At 41.8% G+C, this 25,195-nt stretch overlaps 1 protein-coding gene across 34 annotated transcripts in view; it reads left to right on the top strand.

The window, feature by feature from the left end:
* The window catches only part of LOC126295288 (uncharacterized), a 562,445-nt gene that overhangs the window by 172,165 nt on the left and 365,085 nt on the right, over positions 1–25,195 (top strand). For 31 of the 34 annotated variants that reach the window (XR_007552438.1, XR_007552439.1, XR_007552445.1 and 28 more), the window contains one exon: positions 5,997–6,154. Coding sequence is in view for 13 of the 34 variants with exons in the window: in XM_049987719.1 (XP_049843676.1) it covers positions 5,997–6,154 (158 nt within the window). In the remaining 21 variants the exon portion in view is untranslated. The remainder of the gene's footprint in view (positions 1–5,996; positions 6,155–25,195) is intronic. The other 3 variants (XR_007552444.1, XR_007552443.1, XM_049987724.1) reach the window with 1 other exon arrangement.

The raw sequence follows: 25,195 nt of genomic DNA on the forward strand, positions 1-25,195 counted from the left end.
CAAGCTTTTTCATTTTTTTGTTGCCTATGTCTGCTAACGCTCGAAATGAAAATACAGATTTGTTAAGGCGTTTCTGAAGTCCAATGGTGTGCTCCTCCCAACTGAATTTTATTATTAAGTTCTAGTCCCAAGAATTTAAGACTGTCAACCTCTTCTAGCTGCTCTTCTTCATACTTTGTGCATATGCTGGGTGGAAACCTCTTACAGGTTCTGAATTGCATATAGTGAGTGTTTTCAAAGTTTAATGTCAGTGAATTGGCTTTAAACCATTTATTAATATTCATGGAAATATCATTAGCAGATCTTTCTAGAACTACACTCGACATACTATTTACTGCAACACTTGTGTCATCCGCAAACAGAACGAACTCTGCTTCTGGCAGTGTAACTGATGAGAGATCATTAATGTACACAAGAAAAAGCAATGGCCCTAAGATGGATCCTTGTGGGACACCACATGTAATTTCTTCCCATTCTGATGATGACTGATGACTTAATTCACTAGTCCCTTGCACTGACACCCTTTGTTTCCTGTTAGCGAGGTATGACTTGAACCATTTTGCAGCACTGCCTGTGACACCATAGAATTCTAATTTATTTAAAAGGATGTTGTGGTTCACACAATCAAATCCCTTTGACAAATCATAGAAAATACCTGCTGCTTGTAATTTGTTATTTAATGAATTAAGTACATTTTCACTGTAGGTGTAAATAGCCTTCTCGATATCAGAACCCTTCAGAAATCCAAACTGTGTTCTTGATAATATGTTATTTGTGGTCAGATGGTTGAGAAGTTGCCAGTACATTACTTTTTCTAAAATTTTTGAGAATGCTGGCAAAAGTGAAATTGGTCTGTAGTTTGATGGTATCTCTTTATCCCCTTTCTTGAATAGAGGCTTAACATCTGCATATTTTAGCCAGTCAGGAAATGTCCCGGTTATAATTGACTGGTTACACAAGTAACTTCGAATTGCACTAAACTCACAAGAATGTGCCTTAATTAACTTTGTTGACATTTCATCATAACCACTAGAATGCTTTGTTTTTAAAGATTTTATTATGAAAGTTATTTCTTTTGGTGAAGTGAGTGACATATTCATGTAGCTGAAGCTATTTGTAAAGGCTAGTTTCAGATATTCGAGGGCATTATTTACTGATCCTGGCAATCCCACTGTATCAGTAACGGATATAAAGTACTTGTTAAATAGATTTGCCACACTATGCCCATCGGTTACTAATGTGTCATCTACCCTTAATGCTATTTGCCTCTGTTCCTTTCTGGTTCTAACAGTCTCCTCTTTCACTATATCCCATATTGTTTTTATTTTGTTCCCTGGCATTGCTATCTCCTTCTCGTAGTGCATTTGTTTAGATGTTTGAATTACTTTTTTTTAATATTTTACAGTGTTCTTTGTATTTAGCTAAATCGTCAGTATTGGAGCTATTCTTGGTAGACAGATACAGTTTCCTTTTTGTCTTACAGGAAATCTTTATTCTGTGTGTAATCCATGGTTTTATTATAGACTTCTGTTTAATTTGAGTAACTTTGAGTAAGTAGTCATTAGACATTGTGAGAGGGCAGAATGGAGCACTCCGTGGAACTCATGGACTTCGAACGTGGTCAGGTGGTTGGGTGTCACTTGTGTGGTATGTCTGTATGTGAGATTTCCACACTGCTAAACATCCCTAGGTCCACTGTTTCCGATGTGATAGTGAAGTGGAAATGTGAAGGGACACATACAGCACAAAAGCGTACTGGCGGATGTCGTCTGTTGACTGACAGAGACCGCTGATGGTTGAAGAAGGTCGTAATGTGTTATAGGCAGACATCTATCCAGACCATCACACAGGAATTCCAAACTGCATCAGGATCCACTGCAAGTACCATGACTGTTAGGAGGGAGGTGAGAAAACTTGGATTTCGTGGTTGAGTGGCTATTCGTAAGCCATACATCACGCCGGTAAGTGCCAAATGACGCCTCAGTTGGCGTAAGGTGCGTAAACATTGGACGATTGAACAGTGGAAAAACATGTGGAGTGACGAAGCATGGTACACAATGTGGCAATCCGATGGCAGGCTGTGGGTATGACGAATGCCTGGTGAAAGTCATCTGCAAGCATGTGTAGTGCCAACAGTAAAATTTGGAGGCGGTGGTGTTGTGGAGTGGGCCTGTTTTCCATTGAGGGGGCTTGCACCCCTTGTTGTTTTGCATGGCACTATCACAGCACAGGCCTGCACTGATGTTTTAAGCGCCTTTTTGCTTCCCACTCTTGAAGAGCAATTCGGGCATGGAGATTGCATCTTTCAACACCACTGAGTACCTGTTCATAGTTCGTGGCCTGTGGCAGACACGACAATAACATCCCTGTAATGGACTGGCCTGCACAGCGTCCTGACCTGAATCCTATAGAACACCTTTGGGATGTTTTGGAACACCAACTTTGTGCCAGGCCTCACTGACCAACATCGATACTTGTCCTCAGTGCAGCACTCCGTGAAGAATGGGCTGCCATTATCCAGAAAATTGTATAGCACCTGATTGAATGTATGTCTGCGAGAGTGGAAGCTGTCGTCAAGGCAAAGGGTGGGGCAACTCCATATTGAATTCCGGTATTTACAGATGGAGGGCGTCATGAACTTGTAAGTCGTTTTCAGCCAAGTGTCCGGATACTTTTGATCACATAGTCTATGCTGCTGCATGTACCCACAAAATTAAATTATTATATGACATGTAGATCAGGAGATATGACATCACGAACACTGTGATTTGTGAGAAACTACTACATCATGCTTGATGTTAAAGTCTATTACTCCTTCGCTAGTAAGTTTATTGGCAACATATTTTGCAGAGAGCATGCACGTGTGCCGCTGAATGTACCTACTGAAATACATCACTGTATGACGCATATTTCTTGAGATATGATGTCATAAACACGGAGATGGATGAAAAATTACCACATCATACACGAAGGTTTAATACATTTCTTCGTTACTACTAATGCAGTTGTACAATCAGGTCAAATTAAGCATATCCCTAATACCTGGCAGCTCTTTTGACAGCTTTCAAATGGGAAGTGCAAATGCCTATAGGCATCAACAGTAACCGTCTATAAAACTATGTGGACACATTGCTATAGACATTTATATAGTTGTGTTTTTGCTGAAGTGCCTTCAAATAGAAAGACTCACACCAGGTGGTCGGAAAACCACTGGCAGACAAATAATGCCATACGATCCTTCGCCGCCCCCACATCTGTGTACTCGATGTCAGTGTGGCTGGATGAGACATTGCATTCAATCCGTATATTGCCAATATTTCGTGGGTGAATCTGCGTGCATTTCATACATTTTGCTCACAAAAATTGTATTGGCTTTGAAGTACATCTCCAGTTGCTGCACCAACTCCTGCACACTGTGATGCTCTTGTTATTCGTACTGCAGCAGAACTGTCTCTGTAGAAAATCAACAATATGTACTCTTCTCTCTTTTTGCGCAGTGGTCTCAGTGTGGGGGGTAACTTACTTTCTGAATTCCCTTTGTAAAACAAAAATGCTTAATTTTGTATCTAGTGCTAAAGATCTAGTAGGTCAGTGAGGTATGAAAGATTTTCAGGTATTGCTGTATCGTTTGTACATATTTAATATGCAGTTTATAATTAAAGTTTGGAGTGTTCTTTTCTTTAGCAAATGAAATAAAATTGCATCTCAGATTTGATAGACAGATTGGCAATACGGAACACCCTTATTGAATAAAATCCAGCAAAAGTTAAATACATCATTTTTAAGAGAAAACTCCTATGTTTTAAAAATGAACGAATGCATTTTGGTAATCTCTCTTGTACAGATGAAACAATAAGGTAGTTCAAACTTTAAACAAAAAGAATTACAAGACACAGAGGAATGACAGGCATTGGCTGTGAGTAGGTATTGACCGAAACCAATGGGGAAAGTTGAAAATTTGTGCCGGACTGGGATTCGAACCCAGGTCTCCTGCTTATTAGGCAGATGCTCTGACCGCTGAATTGTCCAGACACAATTGTCATTGCAGCGGCACAGACTACTTTAGCATGCCTCCTGTCAGACCCAGTTTCTCAACTTACCCGCACAGCCTTTATCCTCCCATGTGGCATTTTGTTGATTTCTGTAAGAGTTTGAGCTTTGTGTGAATGTGCACTGAAGAAGTCATTGGCTGTCCCTCCTTAATTATATGACGGCTGTTCAATAAAGAATAATCGTAATTTTTTTATGGTCATAATTTCTCACGCTAAAATTTAACCTTATGATATTCTGTTAGTTTAATGTGCAACAAACATGCCTAGTAGTTTCATTGTTGCGACTCCTGGTTCCTGCCTGTGAGAGGCAGGCAAGGTCAGACATGTTAAGTAACACCTGCCCCTACAATGGAGGTAACACATTAGGAACAATATGGGACTGAAATTCTTGAAATTCTGCTTTCGTCTCAACAAATCTTCAGCTGAGGCCTATACAGTGTTACAGCAGGCCTATGGAGAGTTTGTTCTTTCCTACAGCACAGCTCGAAGGAGGTTTAAAATGTTTAAAAAGGGGAGACAATTAATTTCAAAGGAATGTGGACCCGGTGCTCCAGTTACTGCTCATACAAAAGAAAACATCAACACCTCTGCAGTCATTGTGAGAGAGGATCAACGAATTACCTTAAGATCACTTTCTGGAATACTGAACATTTCATTGGTGCCACCCACACGTTAGTGACAGAAAAATTGCACACGACACGTGTTTGCGCACGACGGGTTTCGAGACTGTTGATTTTCAAACAAAAGGACAGTTGCGTGCAACTTTGCATGCAGTTAACTTGATGTTAGAGGAAGATCCGGAGTTTGTTTCTAGTGTAATCACTGTTGATGAAATTTGGCTCATCATTTTGATCCTGAGAGCAAACAGCAAAGCTCAGTGTGGAAATCTTCTTCATCACCAACCCCCAAAAAAGCAAAAGTGGTTGCTTCTGTTGGGAAAGTTATGGTCATCTCATTCGTTGATATTCGTGGAATGGTGTATCAGCATGTTGTAGCTGCACACATGTCAGTAACTGGACAATACTACAGGGATGTCCTGAAAACATTGCAAGTCCATATCAGGTGCAAAAGACAACATTTCTGTGAAGCAGGCTGGATGCTGCTCCACAATAATGCGCAGTCACATATTGCCAGTGTTGTTGCTGAATATCTTGAAAAAATCAACGTGAAGTGCATCCCTCACCCTCCCTGTCGTCCGGGTTTAGCCCCGTGTGGCTTTTTTCTATTCCCTAACACGAAAAAACACCTTCAAAACGTTACATAACATCAGAAGCAGTGGTGAAGGCTGCGGAGACGATTTTGAAGGACCTCTCAAAAAATGGTTTCCAGTATGTATTTGAAGACTGGCAGAACTGCTGGGAGAAAGTGCATCACATTCGTGGGAGACTACTTTGAGAAAGACCATCAGAATTAATGAGGATGAGTAGAAGTATATTCTAAAAAAAAATTATGATCATTCTTTATTGAACAGCCCTCGTATATATTTGGTGTGTTCTGTAAGACATGTCCGAATGGAGACACACCACATATTACTCGTGGCATTTCGCCGATTCCCATAAGAGTTTGACCCTTGTGTGCATTTGCATTGAAGAGACCATTGGTTGTCCTCACCTGAATTCTGACTTGTCTGAAAGAACAGGTACCACATATATATATAATTTAGGCAAGATGGGCAATAATCTCTTGTATAAGTGGCACTGCATTAGTAGTGAGCAGCTAAGTGGAGAATTTGCATCTGATGGGAGGTGTGCTAGGGTTGTCCATGCAGTTACAATGACCACTATGTCTGAATGGCTTTGTAAGTGTTTGTAAGTAAATTTCTCTCTCGTGTTTCTTATTTTCTTTGTCTTTCAATGCCTACTGGATACTGAAGTCGTGACCTACGTGTATTGTACCGTACTTTGTTGAAAATTAACATTACGTGCCAACTATTTGTTTGTGCAGGCGTATCTCATTGATCTATAGATACACCAGGAGGAACTTCCCGTGTGTCAGGTTTCGGAGCAACTGGCAGAATTCCATCAGGCACATCCTGTCCATCAGCCCACTCTTCGTGAAGACGCAGCGCACACCCGAGCGCAATGCCCACTACTGGTCAGTCGGTGAGTCTGCTGCCTCTATCCGTATTGTGCTCCACGAAGGCAAGATAAGAATGTGGGCGATGTCAAAAAGTTAAGAAATATATTAATTTAAATTATTACACCGTTTTTAGCTCTTTTGTTGCACCATCACCTTGTAATCTTACAGTTCCACACGTCACTATTAAAATTCTCTGTCTTTGACTCGAAGTCTTGTCTAGGGTTACATTCTTACAGATGAAATATTATAACGTTCTGTGTCCCTGAAGACAAAATAACTGATGAAGATTTGCATGTTGTTATGAATATCTTTTTATTTTATCCCATTCTTGTAAATCACACTTACTTTACAATTTTCACTTCTAGCACACCAAAACTTACATTTTTTTTGACAAGTTTAGCAAAATACGTACATTTCCGTTAGAGGCTTGCCCCTCCACTACTTACATTCTGTAGGTCTCTCATTATTCCAAAGAGGTTTACAAAGCGAAAGAGTTTACAAAGTTTCTTCGCCGAAGAAGAACCTTCGCTCAAATATACAATTTTTTTGTAAATCGAGCTAAAAATAAATTTAATAATTAGTGTTAGATTGTGCAATTAATAATATGAATTTTAAGTATGCCACAAATTTTGCAGTGTCAGTTGTTTTTAAAAGAAGAGCAATACTAACTGTTAGTACATATCGATTGTAACACATTAATTTCTTTTTATACATTTTTGGCTGAAATATAGTACATTGTATACAAAATCATATAATTCTTTTAGTGAAACAGCAGAGATAATTTTAAGCTATGCAAGAATCGATAATATACATGGTATCTGTTATTTCTATATATATATAAAAAAGGTAATATTAGAGGAGGGTGACCCATTACAACCTCCAAAGTAATCCCTTCAGGAGAGAAACCCTGATCCAGATGTTTCTGTCACTTTCGAAATCCCTCCTGGAAGTCACTCAATTAACATGCTTAGTATCTTACACAATTCCACTGCGCCGGCTGCGGTGGTCTCGCGGTTCTAGGTGCGCAGTCTGGAACCGTGTGACTGCTACGGTCGCAGGTTCGAATCCTGCCGTGGGCATGGATGTGTGTGATGTCCTTGGGTTAGTTAGGTTTAAGTAGTTCTAAGCTCTAGGGGACTGATGATCACAGCAGTTGAGTCCCGTAGTGCTCAGAGCCATTTGAACCATTTTTTGAACAATTCCACTGCCAATGTCATCCATTATAGCAAATCTTGCTCATCCAACTTGGTTTTTTACATCAACTTCTACTATCTATTCCACAAGCCGACGTATGGTGCATGTGCAGAAGGTATCCTGTACTACTAGTAGTCATTTCCTTTCCTATATGTCAAAAGCTTCCACAGCGCAAAACATTTAGAAACTAAAAAATTTTGTGTAGAGCAACATATGGGAGCATGTGCCACTGAACTAAAACTAACTGATGGCACTTTCATAATTGTAACAGTGTATAGGTCCCCCTCAGGGAATTTCCAGCTATTTCTAGAAAACTTGGATGCTTTGTTGTGCTATCTGTCAGACAGAGGGAAGCAAATTTTCATTTGTGGGCATTTCAATGTTGATTCCCTGAAAGAGTGTGATAGGAAGAATGACCTTGTAGTATTACTCATATCTTTCAATTTGAGCTCCGTCATTGATTTTCCTACTCGGATAACAAAGAACAACAGGACATTGATAGATAACTTTTTTATAGACCAAGATAAATTTAAGGACATAAATGCTTATCCTGTTGAGAATGGTCTTTCAGATCATGGTGCACAGCTAGTTACAGTACATGGCATAGCTCCATGCAGTATATCAAATCAGAATTTCAAAGCAGTGTGTTCAATTAACAATATAAATACTGCAAACTTCAGGGAAAGACTAAAGGAGCTAGACTGGGATGAAGTGTATATGGAACCCGATGCAAACTTGAAATATAACTTATTTCACAATACATTTTTAAGGGTATTTGAAAATTGTTTTCCCAAGAAAACAGTGAAACATAATTCCAAGAAAACAGTTTGGTTTTCAGAAAGGCTTTTCAACAGAAAATGCTATATACGCTTTCACTGATCAAATATTAAATGCTCTGAATAACCGGACATCACCCATTGGTATTTTTTGTGATCTCTCAAAGGCCTTTGACTGTGTAAATCATGGAATTCTTTTAGATAAGCTAAATCATTATGGGTTGAGGGGGGCAGTACACAAATGGTTTAATTCATACTTAACTGGAAGACTGCAGAAAGTTGAAATAAGTGGTTCATGTAATGTTAATACAACAGCTGATTCCTCAAACTGGGGGGCTATCAAGCACGGGGTCCCACAGGGTTCGGTCTTAGGTCCTTTACTGTTCTTGATATACATTAATGACTTATCATTCCACATTGATGAAGATGCAAAGTTAGTTCTTTTTGCTGATGATACAAGTATAGTAATAACATCCAAAAACCAAGAACTAAGTGATGTAATTGTAAATGATGTTTTTCACAAAATTCTTAAGTGGTTCTCAGCAAACGGACTCTTTTTTATATTTTGATATAACACAGTATATACAGTTCCGTACAGTAAATGGCACAACTCCAGTAATAAATGTAGACTTTGAACAGAAGTCTGTAGCTAAGGTAGAATTTTCAAAATTTTTAGGTGTGTCCATTGATGAGAGGTTAAACTGGAAGCAACACATTGATGGTCTGCTGAAACGTCTTAGTTCAGCTATGTATGCTATTAGGGTTATTGCAAATTTTGGTGATAAGAATCTTAGTAAATTAGCTTACTATGCCTACTTTCATTCACTGCTTTCGTATGGTATCATATTCTGGGGTAATTCATCGTTGAGTAGAAAAGTATTCATTGCTCAAAAACGTGTAATCAGAATAATTGCTGGAGCCCACCCACGGTCATCCTGCAGACATCTATTTAAGGATATAGGGATCCTCACAGTATATATATATTCACTTATGAAATTTGTTGTTAATAATCCAACCCAGTCCAAAAGTAGCAGCAGAGTGCATAGCTATAACACCAGGAGAAAGGATGACCTTCACTATGCAGGGTTAAATCTGACTGTGGCACAGAAGGTGGTAAATTATGCTGCCACAAAAGTCTTTGGTCACCTACCAACCAGCATCAAAAGCCTGACAGATAGTCAACCAACATTTAAAAATAAATTAAAAGAATTTCTAGATGACAACTCCTTCTACTCATTGGCTGAATTTTTAGATATAAATTAAGGGAGGGAAAAAAACTAACTTAAGCATTAGTGTCATGCAGTATTTTGTGTAATGTAATATCTTGTACGGACATCTTTTATTAACCTGACACGTTCCACTTCATTACGAAGTGTCGTATTCATGATCTATGGAACAAGTATTAATCTAATCTAATCTAGTCTAATCTAATCCTATTCCAATTGCAAATAGAGCTGGGAAAAACATTTATCTATACGCCTCTATATGAGCCCTAATTTCTCTGATATTATTACCATCACCACCTTTACGCGAAATGTAAGTTGGCAGCAGTAGACTCATTCTGTAGTCAGCTGCAAATGCCGGTTCTTTAAATTTCCTCGATAGTGTTACTCGAAAAGACAATGGCCTTTCCATTTGAGTTCCCGAAGCATCTCTATAGTAATTGGATGTTGTTCAGACCCAACGGTAGCCGATCTAGCAGCTCACCTCTGAATTTCATTGATGTCTTCCTCCAATCTGACCTGGTGAAAAATCCCAAACACTTCACCATTACTCAAGAATGGGTTGCACTAGTATCCTAAATGCAATCTCCTTTACATATGAACCACACTTCCTTAAAATTATCCCAATGAACCAAAATCAGCTATTCGCCTTCTCTACTACAGTCCTTATGTGCTCATTCCATTTCATATCGCTTCGCAATGTTACGCCTAGATATTTAATCGACTTACCTGTATCGAGCAGCACACTATTAATGCTGTATCTACACATTGGTTCCCTCTCTCTACACATCTGCATTAATGTACATTTTTCTACATTTAGAGCCAACTGCCATTCATCACACCAACTAGAAATTTTGACTAAGTTAACTTGTATCCTCCCGCAGTCATTCAATTACGACATCTTCCCGTACACCACTGCATCATCAACAGCCAGTAACAGGTCGCTTGTCACCACCAAATCATTTGTGTATATAGATATAATAGTGCTCCTATCACACTTCCTTGAGGTACACCTCACTGAGGAACACTCGCTGTCGAGGACAACGTATTGTGTTCTATTACTTAACAAGTGTTTGAGCTACTCACATATCTGTCAATCTATTCGGTTTGTTGGTACCTTTGTTAACAGTCTGTTGTGGGGCGCCATGAAAAATACTTTTCGGAAATCTGTGAATATGGACTCTGCCTGCTGGCCTCCATCCACGGTTGAGAAGGGCTTTCTCAGACCGTACTGATTTGTGGATGGAAGCTTTTACTTCTCAAAGAAATTTATTACATTTGAACTGAGAATATGTTCGAGAACTCTGCAGAAAATTGATGTTAAGACTATTGGTTTGTAATTTTGCAAGTCTGTTCTTTTACCCTTCTTGTATACAGGAGCCACCCACACTTTTTTTCAGTCACTTAGGACTTTGCATCCTGTGAGAATTTGTGATAACTGCAAGTCAGTGGCTAGAGCCGTAGAGTACTCTTTGTAAAACCAAATTGAGATTCCATCTGGGCCTGATGACTTGATCGTTTTCAATTCTTTCAGTTGCTTCTCTATGTCACAGATGTGATGTCAATTCCTGTATCCTCTATATGAGAGTCTTTGCGATGCTCAAATGACAGTATGTTTGTACGATTCTCCTGCACGAAATGTTTCTTAAATGTGAAATTTAAAACTTTGGCTTTCCTTTTGCTATCTTCTGCTGCCACACCAGACTGGTCAACAAGTGACTGGATGGAAGCCTTAGACCCACTTAGCAATTTTATAGAAGATCAGAAATTTCTTGTGTTCTGGGAAAGTTCTGTCAAAATTTTCTCATTGTTTTTTGAACTGAGGATCTTGGGAAAGAGGAAGACGTCACACAGGGCCAGGTCTGAGGAGCACGACAAGTGGGGGGAACAAATGCCATTTTGTTTTTAGTAAAGAAGTTCCTGAATAATGTGGGCCGTATGCAATCGTGCCTTGTTATGGAGTAGCATCCACTCATTCACACACCACTTCTGTGGGTGTACTGTCCTCGTGTACTGCCTCAAACATATTAAGCCATCACGATAGAAGTATTTCTTGACCTTGCTCGAACAGTCCACAGGTGTACTGCCGGTCCATAGTGTCCAACGGGCACAATATTTTGGCGATCAGATGTGTCGCCATCGTCAGGTGCGCTGACGAACTGAGCTCTTGAGGTCGGGCAGCTGTCTTAAATCCCCTCCCCTCACGAGGCGTTCTCTCTGCAGTCTGCACCCGCGCATCAGCGATCGGTGAGACACTGGCATCGGCTTCTGTGGTGGCATTGGTGTAATTACAGTGTCTGCCCTAGTCGCCTGTCCGTTTCCTTTGCTGAGAGTTTTTTCTGGTTCCCATGCCCTGCTGAGGTTGTAGCCGCAATCTCGGTTAATGAGTCCATCCCTGGTACGAATATTGATAGCCTTTCTAACGACGCTGTCCCAGTACTTAGATGTCTGTGCCAGTACCCTGGTATGTTGATAGTCCATTTCGTGATTTTCGGACAGACAGTGCTTTGCGACTGTCGACTTGTCCAATATAAGTCTTCCCACATTGACACAGAATCTGGTATATGCCAGCCTACTGCAAACCGAGACCAGTGTTTTTAGCACCCCATTCCTGTGCACAGGGTGGTGGCAGCTATCCGCTTGAAAGTACAGGTCGGTGTGTGTTTTCTTCCTGTATACCCCGTGGCCCAGGGTGCCATATGCTCTTCTTTTGACCATGACATTTATATAATCTTCCTTCTGCTTCGGTCTCCATAGTGAATTTGATATTTTGATGTTCGGTTGTATGGAGTTCAGGAGTGTAAGGAAGTCTAGGATCTTGTCCCTTCCATGGGGCCAGATCACAAACGTGTCATCCACACAACCTAGAAAACAAGTGGGCTTCCATTTGGATGACGCCAAAGCTTCCTCCTTGAAGTACTCCATATAAAAATTTGTGACCACAGGCGAGAGTGGGCTCCCCATTGTGACTCCCTCTGTTTGTTCACAGTATTCTCCTTTAAAGAGAAAATACGTGGAGGTCAGAATGTGCTTTGGAAGGTCGGTCATCTTCTCGTCAAATTTCTGTGCAATATGCTTGACTGACTCTTGAAGAGGCACCCTGGTGAATAATGAAATGTCATCAAAACTCCCCAGGATATCTGAGTCATTCAGCTTGAAGTTGTCGATATGTTTTGCGAAATCCACAGAATTACGAATGTGATGAGGGTATTTACCCTCATAAGGGCTTAGTAATTCTGTCAGGTATTTGGTCAGCAAGTATGTAGGTGCCCTAATGTTGCTGATAATTGGGCGGAACGGCACCCCTTCTTTGTGGACTTCAGGCAGTCCATAAAGTCTTGGTGGTACGGGTCCTTGAGGTGTCAATTTATTGGTGACATCCTCTGCTAATTCTGCGTCCTTGAGAAGAGCTATAGTCTCGTTCTCCACCTTCTTTGTGGGGTCAGTGTTGGTTTTCCCCTAAGATTGGTCATTTAGCAGGCTCTGCATCTTCTCAATGTAGCCCTTATGGGAAAGATGAACTGTAGCATTGCCTTTGTCAGCTGGTAAGACAACAATCTGAAGTCTCTGTCTCTGGTCTCGAATGGCTACCCTCTCCCTGCTGGTAATATTCGACTTGATCAGTTTAGTTCTCGTCAGAGCACAGCAGGTTTCCTGGCGTACTTCTTCAGCTTTCTTGACCTTATTTCTAGTATTGGTTTTATGGGCATTAGGCTGTGGTCCAATGCAGAATTCTGTGCCTAAAATTTCATCTAATACTGGAGGCATCATCAGAGGCTGTGATGGCTCAGAAATGAATTACAGTCTCAAATAAGCTCAGCAAGCCAAAGTGAAGTCATCAGACCACTGCCTAAAATCGTGGAGTCATGTCGACATATGCTACGGACCTTGTAGTGGGGAAGAGTTGCTGCGATTTGTTTTACTTAGCACAAAGCGGATAACTTGCCTAATTTTGATCCTTCGTCATATCTTTTACAGTGATTTCTGTGCTTTTGAATTTTGATGGCCTCACTGTACATTCTAACAGAGTAATGGTTAGGTTTTTGCAAAAACCACGGTGTCAGAGGAATGAATTTGATGGTTTCCTGTTCCCAGTGTATGATCTTTTAAAATTTGTCCATCTTGCCTAGGTGACAATTGCTGCTGCATACGTTAAGCAAGTTATTCTGTGATGTCTTAAAACACCACCTGCCATCCTGTCCTACCTTTTTGTCAGTGTTTGCCATACGGCTAAACAGAAATTACATTTCTATGGGCGGATCTTGTGCAGTTTGCACATCTGCTGCTAGAGGTGTATAGTGGAACTCATTGCCAGCTCGGTGCTGCCTGTGTTGTCGACCTGGCCTGTTCTGTTCACATACAGTTATTGTTTTTGGTAGCACTGTTTGTTCTTGTTTCATTTGTTACTATGACAAGTTTAAGTGAACAGCGCGAAACTGTGAAATTTTGTTTTCTAGTCAGTAAAAATGCTGCTGAACTGTTTTAAGATTACAGCATACCAGAATGACACTATCGGAAAAACTCGAGTGTACAAATAGTTTGCTCGATTTAAGAATGGCGATATGTTGATTGACGACAAACCCGTTCTGGACGTCCACCAACTGCCCGAATTGATGAAAGTATCGAAAAAATTTGAGAGCTCGTGTTCACAGACTGTCGACAGACAATTGATCAACTTTCAGAGATTAGCTGGTTATCGTGGAGCTAGGTTCAGCAAATTTTAACGGAAGACTTGTGGCAGGCAAGAGACTGGTTTTTACAACACAACAATGCACTTGCACACACACTCTGTTATACGGGTTTTGGCTAAAAAGGGCACCTGCTGCACCACACACATTACTCACCTGACCAGGCTCCGTGAGACATTTTCTTATTTTCATGCATGAAAAGAGACATGAAAGGACACTGATTTGACAGCATTGGAGAAGTCAAAGAACAGTGGAAGCACTGGTGGAACAAATGAAATAAAGTTGTCATCACTTCTGAACGATCTGGTTTAGGATGTTCAAACTGCATGGTTGGCCGCAGGGTATGATGGGAATTAATATATTTGTGTACAGTTTGGTTTAGCGATGAAGCCCACTTTCATTCTGACGGGTTTGTCAATAAGCAAAATTGGCACATTTGGTGGACTGAGAATCACATTTCATGATCGAGAAGTCTCTTCAGGAACAACGGGTCACTGTGGTGTTCAATATCCAGTCACAGAATTATTGGTGCGATATTGCTCGACGGCACGGTGGCTACCGTACGGTACGTGAAGGACTCGGGAGATGATTTTATCCCCAGTATCCAAAGTGACCCCAGTTTTGACAAGATGTGTTTCACGCAAGACGGAGCTCGACCCCACTGATGCGGGAGAGTGCCGATGTCCCAGAGAGGAGCACTTTGGGGACTGCATTCTCGCTCTAGGGTACCCAGAGGCCACTGGCACGGGCCTCGATTGGCTGCCATATTCTCCGTATCTGGATACGGGCAACTCCTTTCTGTTGGGCTATATTAAAGACGAGGTGACAGTCATACAGGCCATCGACAGCATTGATGTTCTGGTACTTCAGTGTGTCATGCAGAATTTCGCTATTCGTCTCCCCCACATCGTTGCCAATGGTGGCAAGCAAATTGAACATGTTATAATCCAAATCCAAGTATCTGTAGTGATGTTTACGTGTTGAATAAAGTGTGTGTTCACCGTAGTTTATAACTAATATACGTTTTTTCCCCATATAGTTCAATAGCTGTCACCCTGGATTTGAAAATATATAACTTTTAAAAAATAATTCCAAATTTCTGTGGGTACCCCTTTGTACATTCCTTTCTTTGTTGAGTTTGTGGAGAACCTTCTCATTCCTTATAAATCTGCCTAATCTGTAACATCCTTCTGTAGCATCACATCTCAAATGATTCGATTCACTTCTTTTCCGAATTTTCCACAGTTCAAATTTCTCTACCATACAATGTTGTGTTCGAAACATACATTCCCAGAAATTTCTTTACATATCTGACACTAATAGACTACTTTTGGCCAGGAATACCCTCATCATCTGTGTTAGTGTACGTTTTGTGCACCTTGCTATGTCTATCGCGTGGTATTTCACTTCTGGCTATACTTAATTCCAATGCATTACGTGCCCAGTCGACCAGCCTACAAGTTAGAATTGAAATAATTTTACCTTCTAGTTGTCTTTTGCATACACATCACACAAGATTAAGCTACTTACAGTAGGTTTATTACTTAGTTGTCTTAAATATCATTTTCTGCAAAAAGGAAAGCCAAATCATTGAGTCTGCCCTCTAATGTTGTGGAGATTTGAGGCCTGCTTCTAATCAATTTTAAAAAGAAATTTGTCCACTGCTGTTAGTAGCTGTAAGTTCTGTTTTATCCACTAGAGATGATTACTGACAGGCACCTTCTTAGAGTAACCTCGATATGGGGGGAACATAATGTGGATTGTGGTTTAGATGAAATTAAATAGGCGAGAAATTGGCTTTCAGCAGAATTGAACATATTTGAGACTGCCAGAATTCTTTTTATCGTCCATTTAAAAGCCTGGGTAGTTTTGCCAACTGAAGTGGCTTGCTTGTGACTGGATGCCAAAGGGAATCCAATGCGAGTTAGTGCAGGGTTGGAGAAGTGAATGCTGCCTTAATTTATATCAGATGCCCACTGAAAAATTTAGTCAACTAAGCCCACAAAATATAATTATGTCTGAGTTCTACAATTATAAGGGGACCCATGACACGATGTTACGATTTTTTTTTTTTAATTTTTTGTGATGTGGGTCTCTCAGCTACATCAGTTATAGTAAACGCATAAATTTGACTGAGGTCCAGGCATGTTCTTGTTGGTCTGAAGGCAATCCCCAAGTAAGCTGCAGCTGAATGTTGGAACTGGAAAGGCAGTAGCTTCTTGTAAAGAGGTCGTTTTCTTCCAGTTGAGGTTGTCCTTTATTAAAAGTTTAAGTGCTGCTTCTTTCTTCTATTTACACACACACACACTACTGGAGAGAAACTGTGGTTTTGCTATAACTGTACACTTCTGTCGATAGCTGAAATTTATTCACAAATCGCATGTGATCAGGAGCATATGTGACGTGCAAAGAAGTTTTAATTTTTTCACAAGCTTTCATCCCCAACACAAATGCAAATTAATGAGTGTTGTTGTATGAATTACTACTAGGTATTTCCCTGATGTAGCTCCTCTTCAGTTAACCTGGTTGTCGAAAGACCCACTTTTGTATATTAGTGGAGAAAAATTTGTTGTTCCAAAATAATTAAAAAATATTCCATAATATTTATACAGGGATGTCATAAAGTTTTAATTGTCACCTTGAAAAAATAGTTACATAATTGATTTTTGTTAGTGTGCCACTACAGGTCTGCAGTTCTAGTATGTCTCAAAATTTCCACATCACATTTCTGTAGCATAACACTAGAGGAACTGAAACAAAATAGTCCTGCCCCCCATAGTCGAGTATCTGGTAGTGAGTCATTCTGTGCATTTGAAGGGAACAGTGCTGCTACAATCTGTGCCGAGCTGGCAGAAACGTAGGTCATCAGTGCACCGTTCGACGACAGACTGGTAAGGTTAGGTCTTTCCAGTGTATGTGCCCATCTGGCAGCAGCCAGTGGGGTGTAGGCACAGGCGTACAGGAGTGGGAAAACTGCTGACATGTGCAAAGTGTTGCAGCCGGGCCATAGTGCTAGCCAGCCTACAGCAAAGGCCGATTCCACACAGGCTAGGGAGACTGAGTGGCTTGCGCATGTCTCTCTCTCTCTCTCTCTCTCTCTCTCTCTCTCTCTCTCTCTCTCTCTCTCTCTCACACACACACACACACACACACACACACACACCTGACTGTGAGCATGATGACAAATGTACTTGCTCAAAGGGGCAGCGTTGGAAGTGCCTAGGTTAGATAGTGGTCCAACAAGTACAGTGGACTTAACGCACCTATTACACGATGCGGGTAAACCGTACACCTATGCACCAGCGCCCCAAGCTTCCGTCTCTCTAACTACGTGCTGGTTCGCGTACACCTGTTACACCATAAGTGCGGGCTATACCTGGCGTCCAAGCGCAGTAGATGGTAATAACTTCTGAAACGCAAATAGAATTATCTGCTCTCTTGTAAAGTTGTTCGTTCTACTGCGCGAAACACAAGGGGGACCGTGTAATATATTGGAACCTCATTCGTTCAAATTATTTATGTGAGCTCATGGTTCTTATTTAATAAGCAATTGTTTTTTATCATTATTTATTAATTAATTGTTACTCTCTTATGTAAGTTACTACTGGTCTGAATTACATACTCGACAGTTACACAATTGGCCATTAAAATTGCTACAGCACGAAGATGACATGCTACAGACACGAAATTTAACCGACAGAACGAAGATACTGTGATATGAAAATGATTAGCTTTTCAGAGCATTCACACAAGGTTGGTGCCGGTGCCGACACCTACAATGTGCTGACATGAAGAAAGTTTCCAACTGATTTCTCATACACAAACAGCAGTTGACCGGCATTGCCTGGTGAAATGTTGTTGTGATGCCTCGTGTAAGGAGGAGAAATGCGTACCATCATGTTTCCGGTTTTCATAAAGGTTGGATTGTAGCCTATAGTGATTGCCGTTTATCGTATCGCGACATTGCTGCTCGCGTTGGTCGAGATCCAATGACTGTTAGCAGAATATGGAATAGGTGGGTTCAGGAGGGTAATACGGATCGCCGTGCTGGATCACAATGGCCTTGTGTCACTAGCAATCAAGATGACGTGCATCTTATCCGCATGGCTGTAACAGGTTGTGCAGCCACATCTCGATCCCTGAGTCAACAGGTGGGTACGTTTGCAACGCAACAACTATCTGCACCAACAGTTTGACAATGTTTGCAGCAGCACGGACTATCAGCTCGGAGACCGTGGCTGCGATTACCCTCGACACTGCATCACAGACAGGAGAGTGTGCGATGGTGTACTCGACGGCGAACCTGGGTGCACGAATGGCAAAACGTCATTTTTTCGGATGAATCCAGGTTCTGTTTACAGCGTCACGATGGTCACATCCGTGTTTGGTAATGTCGTGGTGAACGCACATTGGAAGTGTGTATTCGTCATCGCCGTACTGGTGTATTACCCGGCGTGATGGTATGGGGTGACGTTGGTTACACGCCTTGGTCACCTATTGTTCGCATTGACGGCACTTTGAATAGTGGACATTACATTTCAGATGTGTTACGACCCGTGGCTCTACCCTTCATTCGATGCCTGTGAAACCCTACATTCCAGCAGGATAATGCACGACCGCATGTTGCAGGTCCTGTACAGGCCTTTCTGGATACAAAAAATTTTCGACTGCTGCCCTCGCCAGCACGTTCTCCAGATCTCTCACCGATTGGAAGCGTCTGGTCAATGGTGGCCGAACAAATGGCTCGTCACAATACGCCAGTCACTACTCTCTATGAACTGTGGTATCGTGTTGAAGCTGCACGGGCAGCTTAACCTGTACACGCCATTCGAAATCTGTTTGACACAATCCCCAGACGTATGAAGGCGTTTATTACGGTCAGAGGTGGTTGTTCTGGGTACTGGTTTCTCAGGATCTATGCACCCAAATTGCGTGAAAATGTAATCACATGTCAGTTCTAGTACATTATATTTGTCCAGTGAATACCCGTTTATCATCTGCATTTCTTCTTGGTGTAGCAATTTTAATGGCCGGTAGTGTAGTTTTGTATCATGACACTTGGTTACACAGGTAGATGTACACCAAACGTTACATTTTGCTCATGGAGGACCCACTTATTTTTGGAGCTATTGCCCTGGCAGTGACAATAAATTTTCAGATTAGGGCAAAATGACGACGATGACGAAAACAAAAAGCCAGACATTGTTGAGTTCGACTCTGGCTGAAAGGAAGAAACGAAGACAGAGGATGATATTCTGTATGAAAAAGTGAGGCTCGAAGACCTGCAAGAATTTCAGAACTTCATGAGGATGGACATGGCCCGTTTTGAGAAGCCGCTGTCTGTCTTAGAAAATGGAATAAGCAAGGTGATACGGTGATGAGGGTGACTGTGTCACCTTCTCGAAAGTAAGATTTAATCATATGTTTATATGTTTTGTGATCATACCAGCCTTGATCACTGATAAAATACCAGTACATGCCCTGTTAAGTTGCAAGCTGGTTGTAACATTACGTTTCCTGCAACTGGGGAATCTTTCACGAGTCTGACTTTGAGCCACAGAATAGCACAGCCCATTATTTCAAAAGTTGTGAATGAGTTCACTGCAGTTTGCAACACTTTCAAGGACCAATACTTTTTAAAGGTGCACTTGTGTTATTTTTCTAATTTTGAGAAAGTTGAATGCAATGTGCAATGTGCTACTCAGAGTTTTGCAGTCCCCGACTGTCACACTAGGCAAAACTGCACGGGCTTTCTCGCCATCACTGTCCGTTTCTCTTTTCTGGCATGGTGAGAAAAAGCAAGAGATGCAATCGAATCAAACATGAAGTTTCGTAAGCTAAGGCATTACGATACAAATCGAAAATCACCGTGTAATGTTGTATGCACACTACCTTTTCTTGGGGGAGGGGGGGGGGGGGGCGCTGATAGCCAACATATCGTATTACAATACAGTGTGTCCATACATACACCTTTCCTCGCTGTATGCCTGAATTTAGACACTTAATGCCTCTTTGCTCCATTTCATTTCTGTAATATGAAAGAAAAAATGCTTTCACAAGCAGTTAGTATAAAACCAAGTTGTTGCAAATAACAATCGGAAAGCACTGCGGTACCCCGTTTTGCGCGTGCGCAGATTGAGGACAGCTTAGAACTGCTCTCTATTCGGGCGCACGGATAATGTGTGTGCCAATTTTTGTAGTTTCACTCGTGCTACCACTAGATGGCTGTCGTGCTCCACGAGTACCGTTCGCAGCAGAGCTGCACTACACTTCAGTGACACAAATAAATGATACCATTTTTCTAGTCTCTGTAAACAACATTTGGAATGTTGTACCAGTTGTTCAAGTCCTCGATGATAGAAAGCTGCTCCTGTGCCGTGCAGCCGTTTGAAAACTTCCACGTGAATGCCCTCACTGTCAGTAAACCAGAGATTGCTGCGATTCACTTCCTCACTCGGACGGACACTGGCGTCTGCAGTCGGTGTTGACGGCATTCCTTCTCGATCGGTGTCACCCGTGTTTGTGCACAGTCAGTCAAATTGTTGGCACTGTTTCTCTAGAGCTGGACACATTGTATTTTCTCCATATACTGCCAGAATTTCGAGGGGGAACCTGTGTATAGTTTTCACAATTTGCCCACAAGAATCGTACTGCCCTACATACACTATGGGACATTAAAATTACTACACCAAGAAGAAATGCAGATGTTAAACCGGTATTCATTGGACAAATATATTATACTAGAACTGACATGTGATTACATTTTCATGCAATTTGGGTGCATAGATCCTGAGAAATCAGTACCCAGAACAACCACTTCTGGCTGTAATAATGACCTCGATACGCCTGGGCATTGAGTCAAACAGAGCTCGGATGGCGTGTACAGCTACAGCTGCCCATGCAGCTTCAACACGATACCACAGTTCATCAAGAGTAGTGACTGGCGTATTGTGACAAGCCAGTTGCTTGGCCATCCTTGACCAGAGGTTTTCAGTTGGCGAGAGATCTGGAGAATGTGCTGGCCAGGGCAGCAGTCAAACATTTTCTGTATCCAGAAAGACCCGCAAAGGAGCTGCAATGTGCAGTCGTGCATTATCCTGCTGAAATGTAGGGTTTCGCAGCATCGGACGAAGGGTAGAGCCATGGGTCGTAACACATCTGAATGCGAATAAGAGGTGACCGAGACGTGTAACCAATGGCACCCCATACCATCACGCCAGGTGATACGTCAGTATGGTGATGACGAATACATGCTCCCAATGTGCGTGCACTGTGATGTCGCCAAACACGGATGCAACGACTGCTAGTGATATGAGGCAATTGGGATCCAGCATGGCGGTTCGTATTACCCTTCTGAACCCACCGATTCCATATTCTGCTAACAGTCATTGGATCTCGACCGACGCGTGCAGCAATGTCGTGATACGATAAACCACAATCGCGATAGGATACAATCCGATCTTTATCAAAGTCGGAAACGTGATGGTACACATTTCTCCTCCTTACATGAGGCATCACAACGTTTCACCAGGCAACGCTGGTCAACTGCTGTTTGTGTATGAGAAATCGGTTTGAAACTTTCTTCATGTCAGCACACTGTAGGTGTTGCCACCGGTGCCAACCTTGTGTGAATGCTCTGACAATCTAAACATTTCCATATCACAGCACCTTCTTACTGTTGGTTAAATTTCATGTCTGTAGCATGTCATCTTCATGGTGTAGCAATTTTAATGGCCAGTAGTTTTCTTTGACCGAAGTTTACATTTCCAGATTGTGCTCTCAGACTGTGATGCATCTGTTATTTGTACCATAGCAGAGCTGTCTCTGCAGGAAATCTGGAACATTTACTCTCTTCTTACAGTAGTGGTATGACATGTGTGACTAACATATTGAAGACCCCTCATATGAATGATGGAGAACTCAGGGACATACTATCTCCCTATGTAGAACTGGAAATAGTACTGATCTATTTAAGCTACTAAATGACATAGCCAATTTCCTTAACTGCCTTGTATTATAACAACATTTACATTGTATATTTACTTTTATAATGGTGAATGAAGCAGATCATTTATAAATGGTAGCTTATTATACCCTCTAAGACAAAAAGATGTACCATGAATGAATTATCTGAATAGGACAGAAATCAGTAGATGTGATGTACGAATGCATATAATGATTACAATTTCAGAAAAATTTGACGATTTATTCGAAACAAAAGGACTTCACAAATTGACCAAGTTAGTAATGTGCTGGTCCATCTCTGGCCCTTATGCAAACAATTATTTGGCTTGACATTGATTAATAGACCTGTCGGATGTCCTCCTGTGGTATACCGTGCCAAATTGGGTAATTGGTACATTACATCGTTTAAGTCTCCAGCTGCTTGGAGGGCCGTGCCCGTAGTGCTCCAAACGTTCTCAGGTGGGGAGAGATCGGCAACCTCATTGGTTGAGGTAGGGTTTGTCAAGCACGAAAACGAGTAGCAAAAACACTTGCCGTGTGCAGTGGTACGTCAACTGTATTCTACGCCCCATTTTGTTGTCCCTCAGGGCAAGTCATCACAGACTTACGTTTGAGCAAATTTATCCCTGACCGCAAGCAGGGATGGTTTCTAGTGCTTGTATTTGTGCTTGCCAAACACTACTGTGACCAAAAGGGTTGCCAAATTCTCTCCAGTTCAGAACGTTAGGAGCATTACGGGCAGGGCCCACCGACAAGCTTGGGATTTTGACGATCTAATGAACCAGTCGGATGGAATTCGGCACAGTATCCTTCAGGAGGACATCCAATGGTTCTGTCGATCAGTGCCAAGCCAAATAACTGGGCTTGCATAGGGACAAGAGGTGGATCAATGCATTACTGACCCACCCAAATGTGTGAAGCCCTCGTGAATAAGTCGTCCTTTTTTTCTGAAACTGTATGATTTGTTTGATGGTACATTACATCATATGTACTGTCTGCCATTTGGATAATTCCTTCATATATAAAGATTCCATGACTTACCAAGCGGGAAAGCGCCGGTAGATAGGCACAATAAAAAAACACACACACAAAATTTCGAGCTTTCGCAACCGGCGGTTGCTTCGTCAGGAAAGAGGGAAGGAAAAGGAAAGATGAAAGGATGTGGGTTTTTAGGGAGAGGGTAAGGAGTCATTCCAATCCCGGGAGCGGAAAGACTTACCTTAGGGGGAAAAAAGGATAGGTATATACTCGCGCGCGCGCGCGCGCACACACACACACACACACACACACACACACACACACACACACACACACACACACACACATCCAGCCATCCGCACATACACAGACACAAGCATCCGCACATATACAGACACAAGCAGATGTATGTAAAGGCAAAGAGTTTGGGCAGAGATGTCAGTGGAGGTGGAAGTATAGAGGCAAAGATGTTGTCGAAAGACAGGTGAGGTACGAGCAGGTACGGCAGCTTGAAATTAGCGGATGTAAGGCCTGGTGGGTAACAGAAAGAGAGGATATATTGAAGGGCAAGTTCCCATCTCCGGAGTTCGGTTAGGTTGGTGTTAGTGGGAAGTATCCAGAGAACCCGGATGGTGTAACACTGTGCCAAGATGTGCTGGCCATGCATCGAGGCATGTTTAGCCACAGGGTGATCCTCATTACCAACAAACACCGTCTGCCTGTGTCCATTCATGCGAATGGACAGTTTGTTGTTGGTCATTCCCACATAGAATGTGTCACAGTGTAGGCAGGTCAGTTGGTAAATCACATGGGTGCTTTCACACGTGGCTCTGGCTTTGATCATGTACACCTTCTGGGTTACAGGACTGGAGGAGGAGGTGGTGGTGGGAGGGTGCATAGGACAGGTTTTACACCGGGGGTGGTTACAAGGGTAGGAGCCAGAGGGTAGGGAAGGTGGTTTGGGGATTTCATAGGGATGAACCTGGAGGTTACGAAGGTTAGGTGGATGGCGGAAAGACACTGTTGGTGGAGTGGGGAGGATTTCGTGAAGGCTGGATCTCATTTCAGGGCAGGATTTCAGGAAGTTGTATCCCTGCTGGAGAGCCACATTCACAGTCTGATCCAGTCCCGGAAAGTGTCCTGTCACAAGTGGTTCACTTTTGGGGTTCTTCTGTGGGAGGTTCTGGGTTTGTTTTCAGGTTGTTGGTGTAATGGTTGAGGGATTCAAGACTGGAGCAGATTTGTCTGCCACAAAGGCCTAGGCTGCAGGGAAGGGACTGTTTGTTATGGAATGGGTGGCAGCTGTCATAATGGAGGTACTGTTGCTTGTTGGTGGGTTTGATGTGGACGGATGTATGAAGCTGGCCATTGGACAGATGGAGGTCAACATCAAGGAAAGTAGCATGGGATTTGGAGTAGGACCAGGTGAATCTGATGGAACCAAAGGAGTTGAAGTTGGAGAGGAAATTCTGGAGTTCTTCTTCACTGTGAGTCCAGATCATGAATATGTCATCAATAAATCTGTACCAAACTTTGGGTTGGCAGGCCTGGGTAACCAAGAAGGCTTGCTCTAAACGACCCATAAATAGTTTTGTGTTTGTTATTGTCTCTATCAACATAGCAACGTTTCGTTTGATAACTTACAGCATCTTTGCTTTTAGATATATTTTTCCCATGTGGAAGAAAGAAACTTCCACATGGGAAAAATATATTAAAAACAAAGATTCCAAGACCTACCAAGCGGGAAAGCGCCGGTAGACAGGCACAATAAATAAAACACACACAAAGAATTTCAATTCTTTGTGTGTGTTTTTGTTTTACTTATTATGCCTGTCTACCGGCGCTTTCCCGCTTGGTAAGTCTTGGAATCTTTGTTTTTAATACATTTTTCTCATGTGAAAGTTTCTTTATATATAAAAAAAAAATAATATATATATCACAGCTTCAGTTCCTTTCACCCATTAAACAACCATCTCGGCTATTTCCAACAACTTTCGTTTTATTTCCATTCCCGTTTTTCCCACATAACCGATCATTTTTTAGCAGCTTCCCACAGGTTTAAACGTTATTATTTCTTCGTCAAACAATTGTTAGCCTCATTTTCATAACCTGCCAGTACATAACCAGCCCTTTGAATACATTTACATGCATATTTTTCGAAATTTTCCTGAATAACCCCACCCTTAAACGTGTTTTGGAGACAACACAACTACCTAACCTTTGCACCCATTGTTATTCAC

The sequence above is a fragment of the Schistocerca gregaria genome, chromosome 11 (assembly GCF_023897955.1).
Source record: "Schistocerca gregaria isolate iqSchGreg1 chromosome 11, iqSchGreg1.2, whole genome shotgun sequence".
NCBI lineage: Eukaryota > Metazoa > Arthropoda > Insecta > Orthoptera > Acrididae > Schistocerca > Schistocerca gregaria.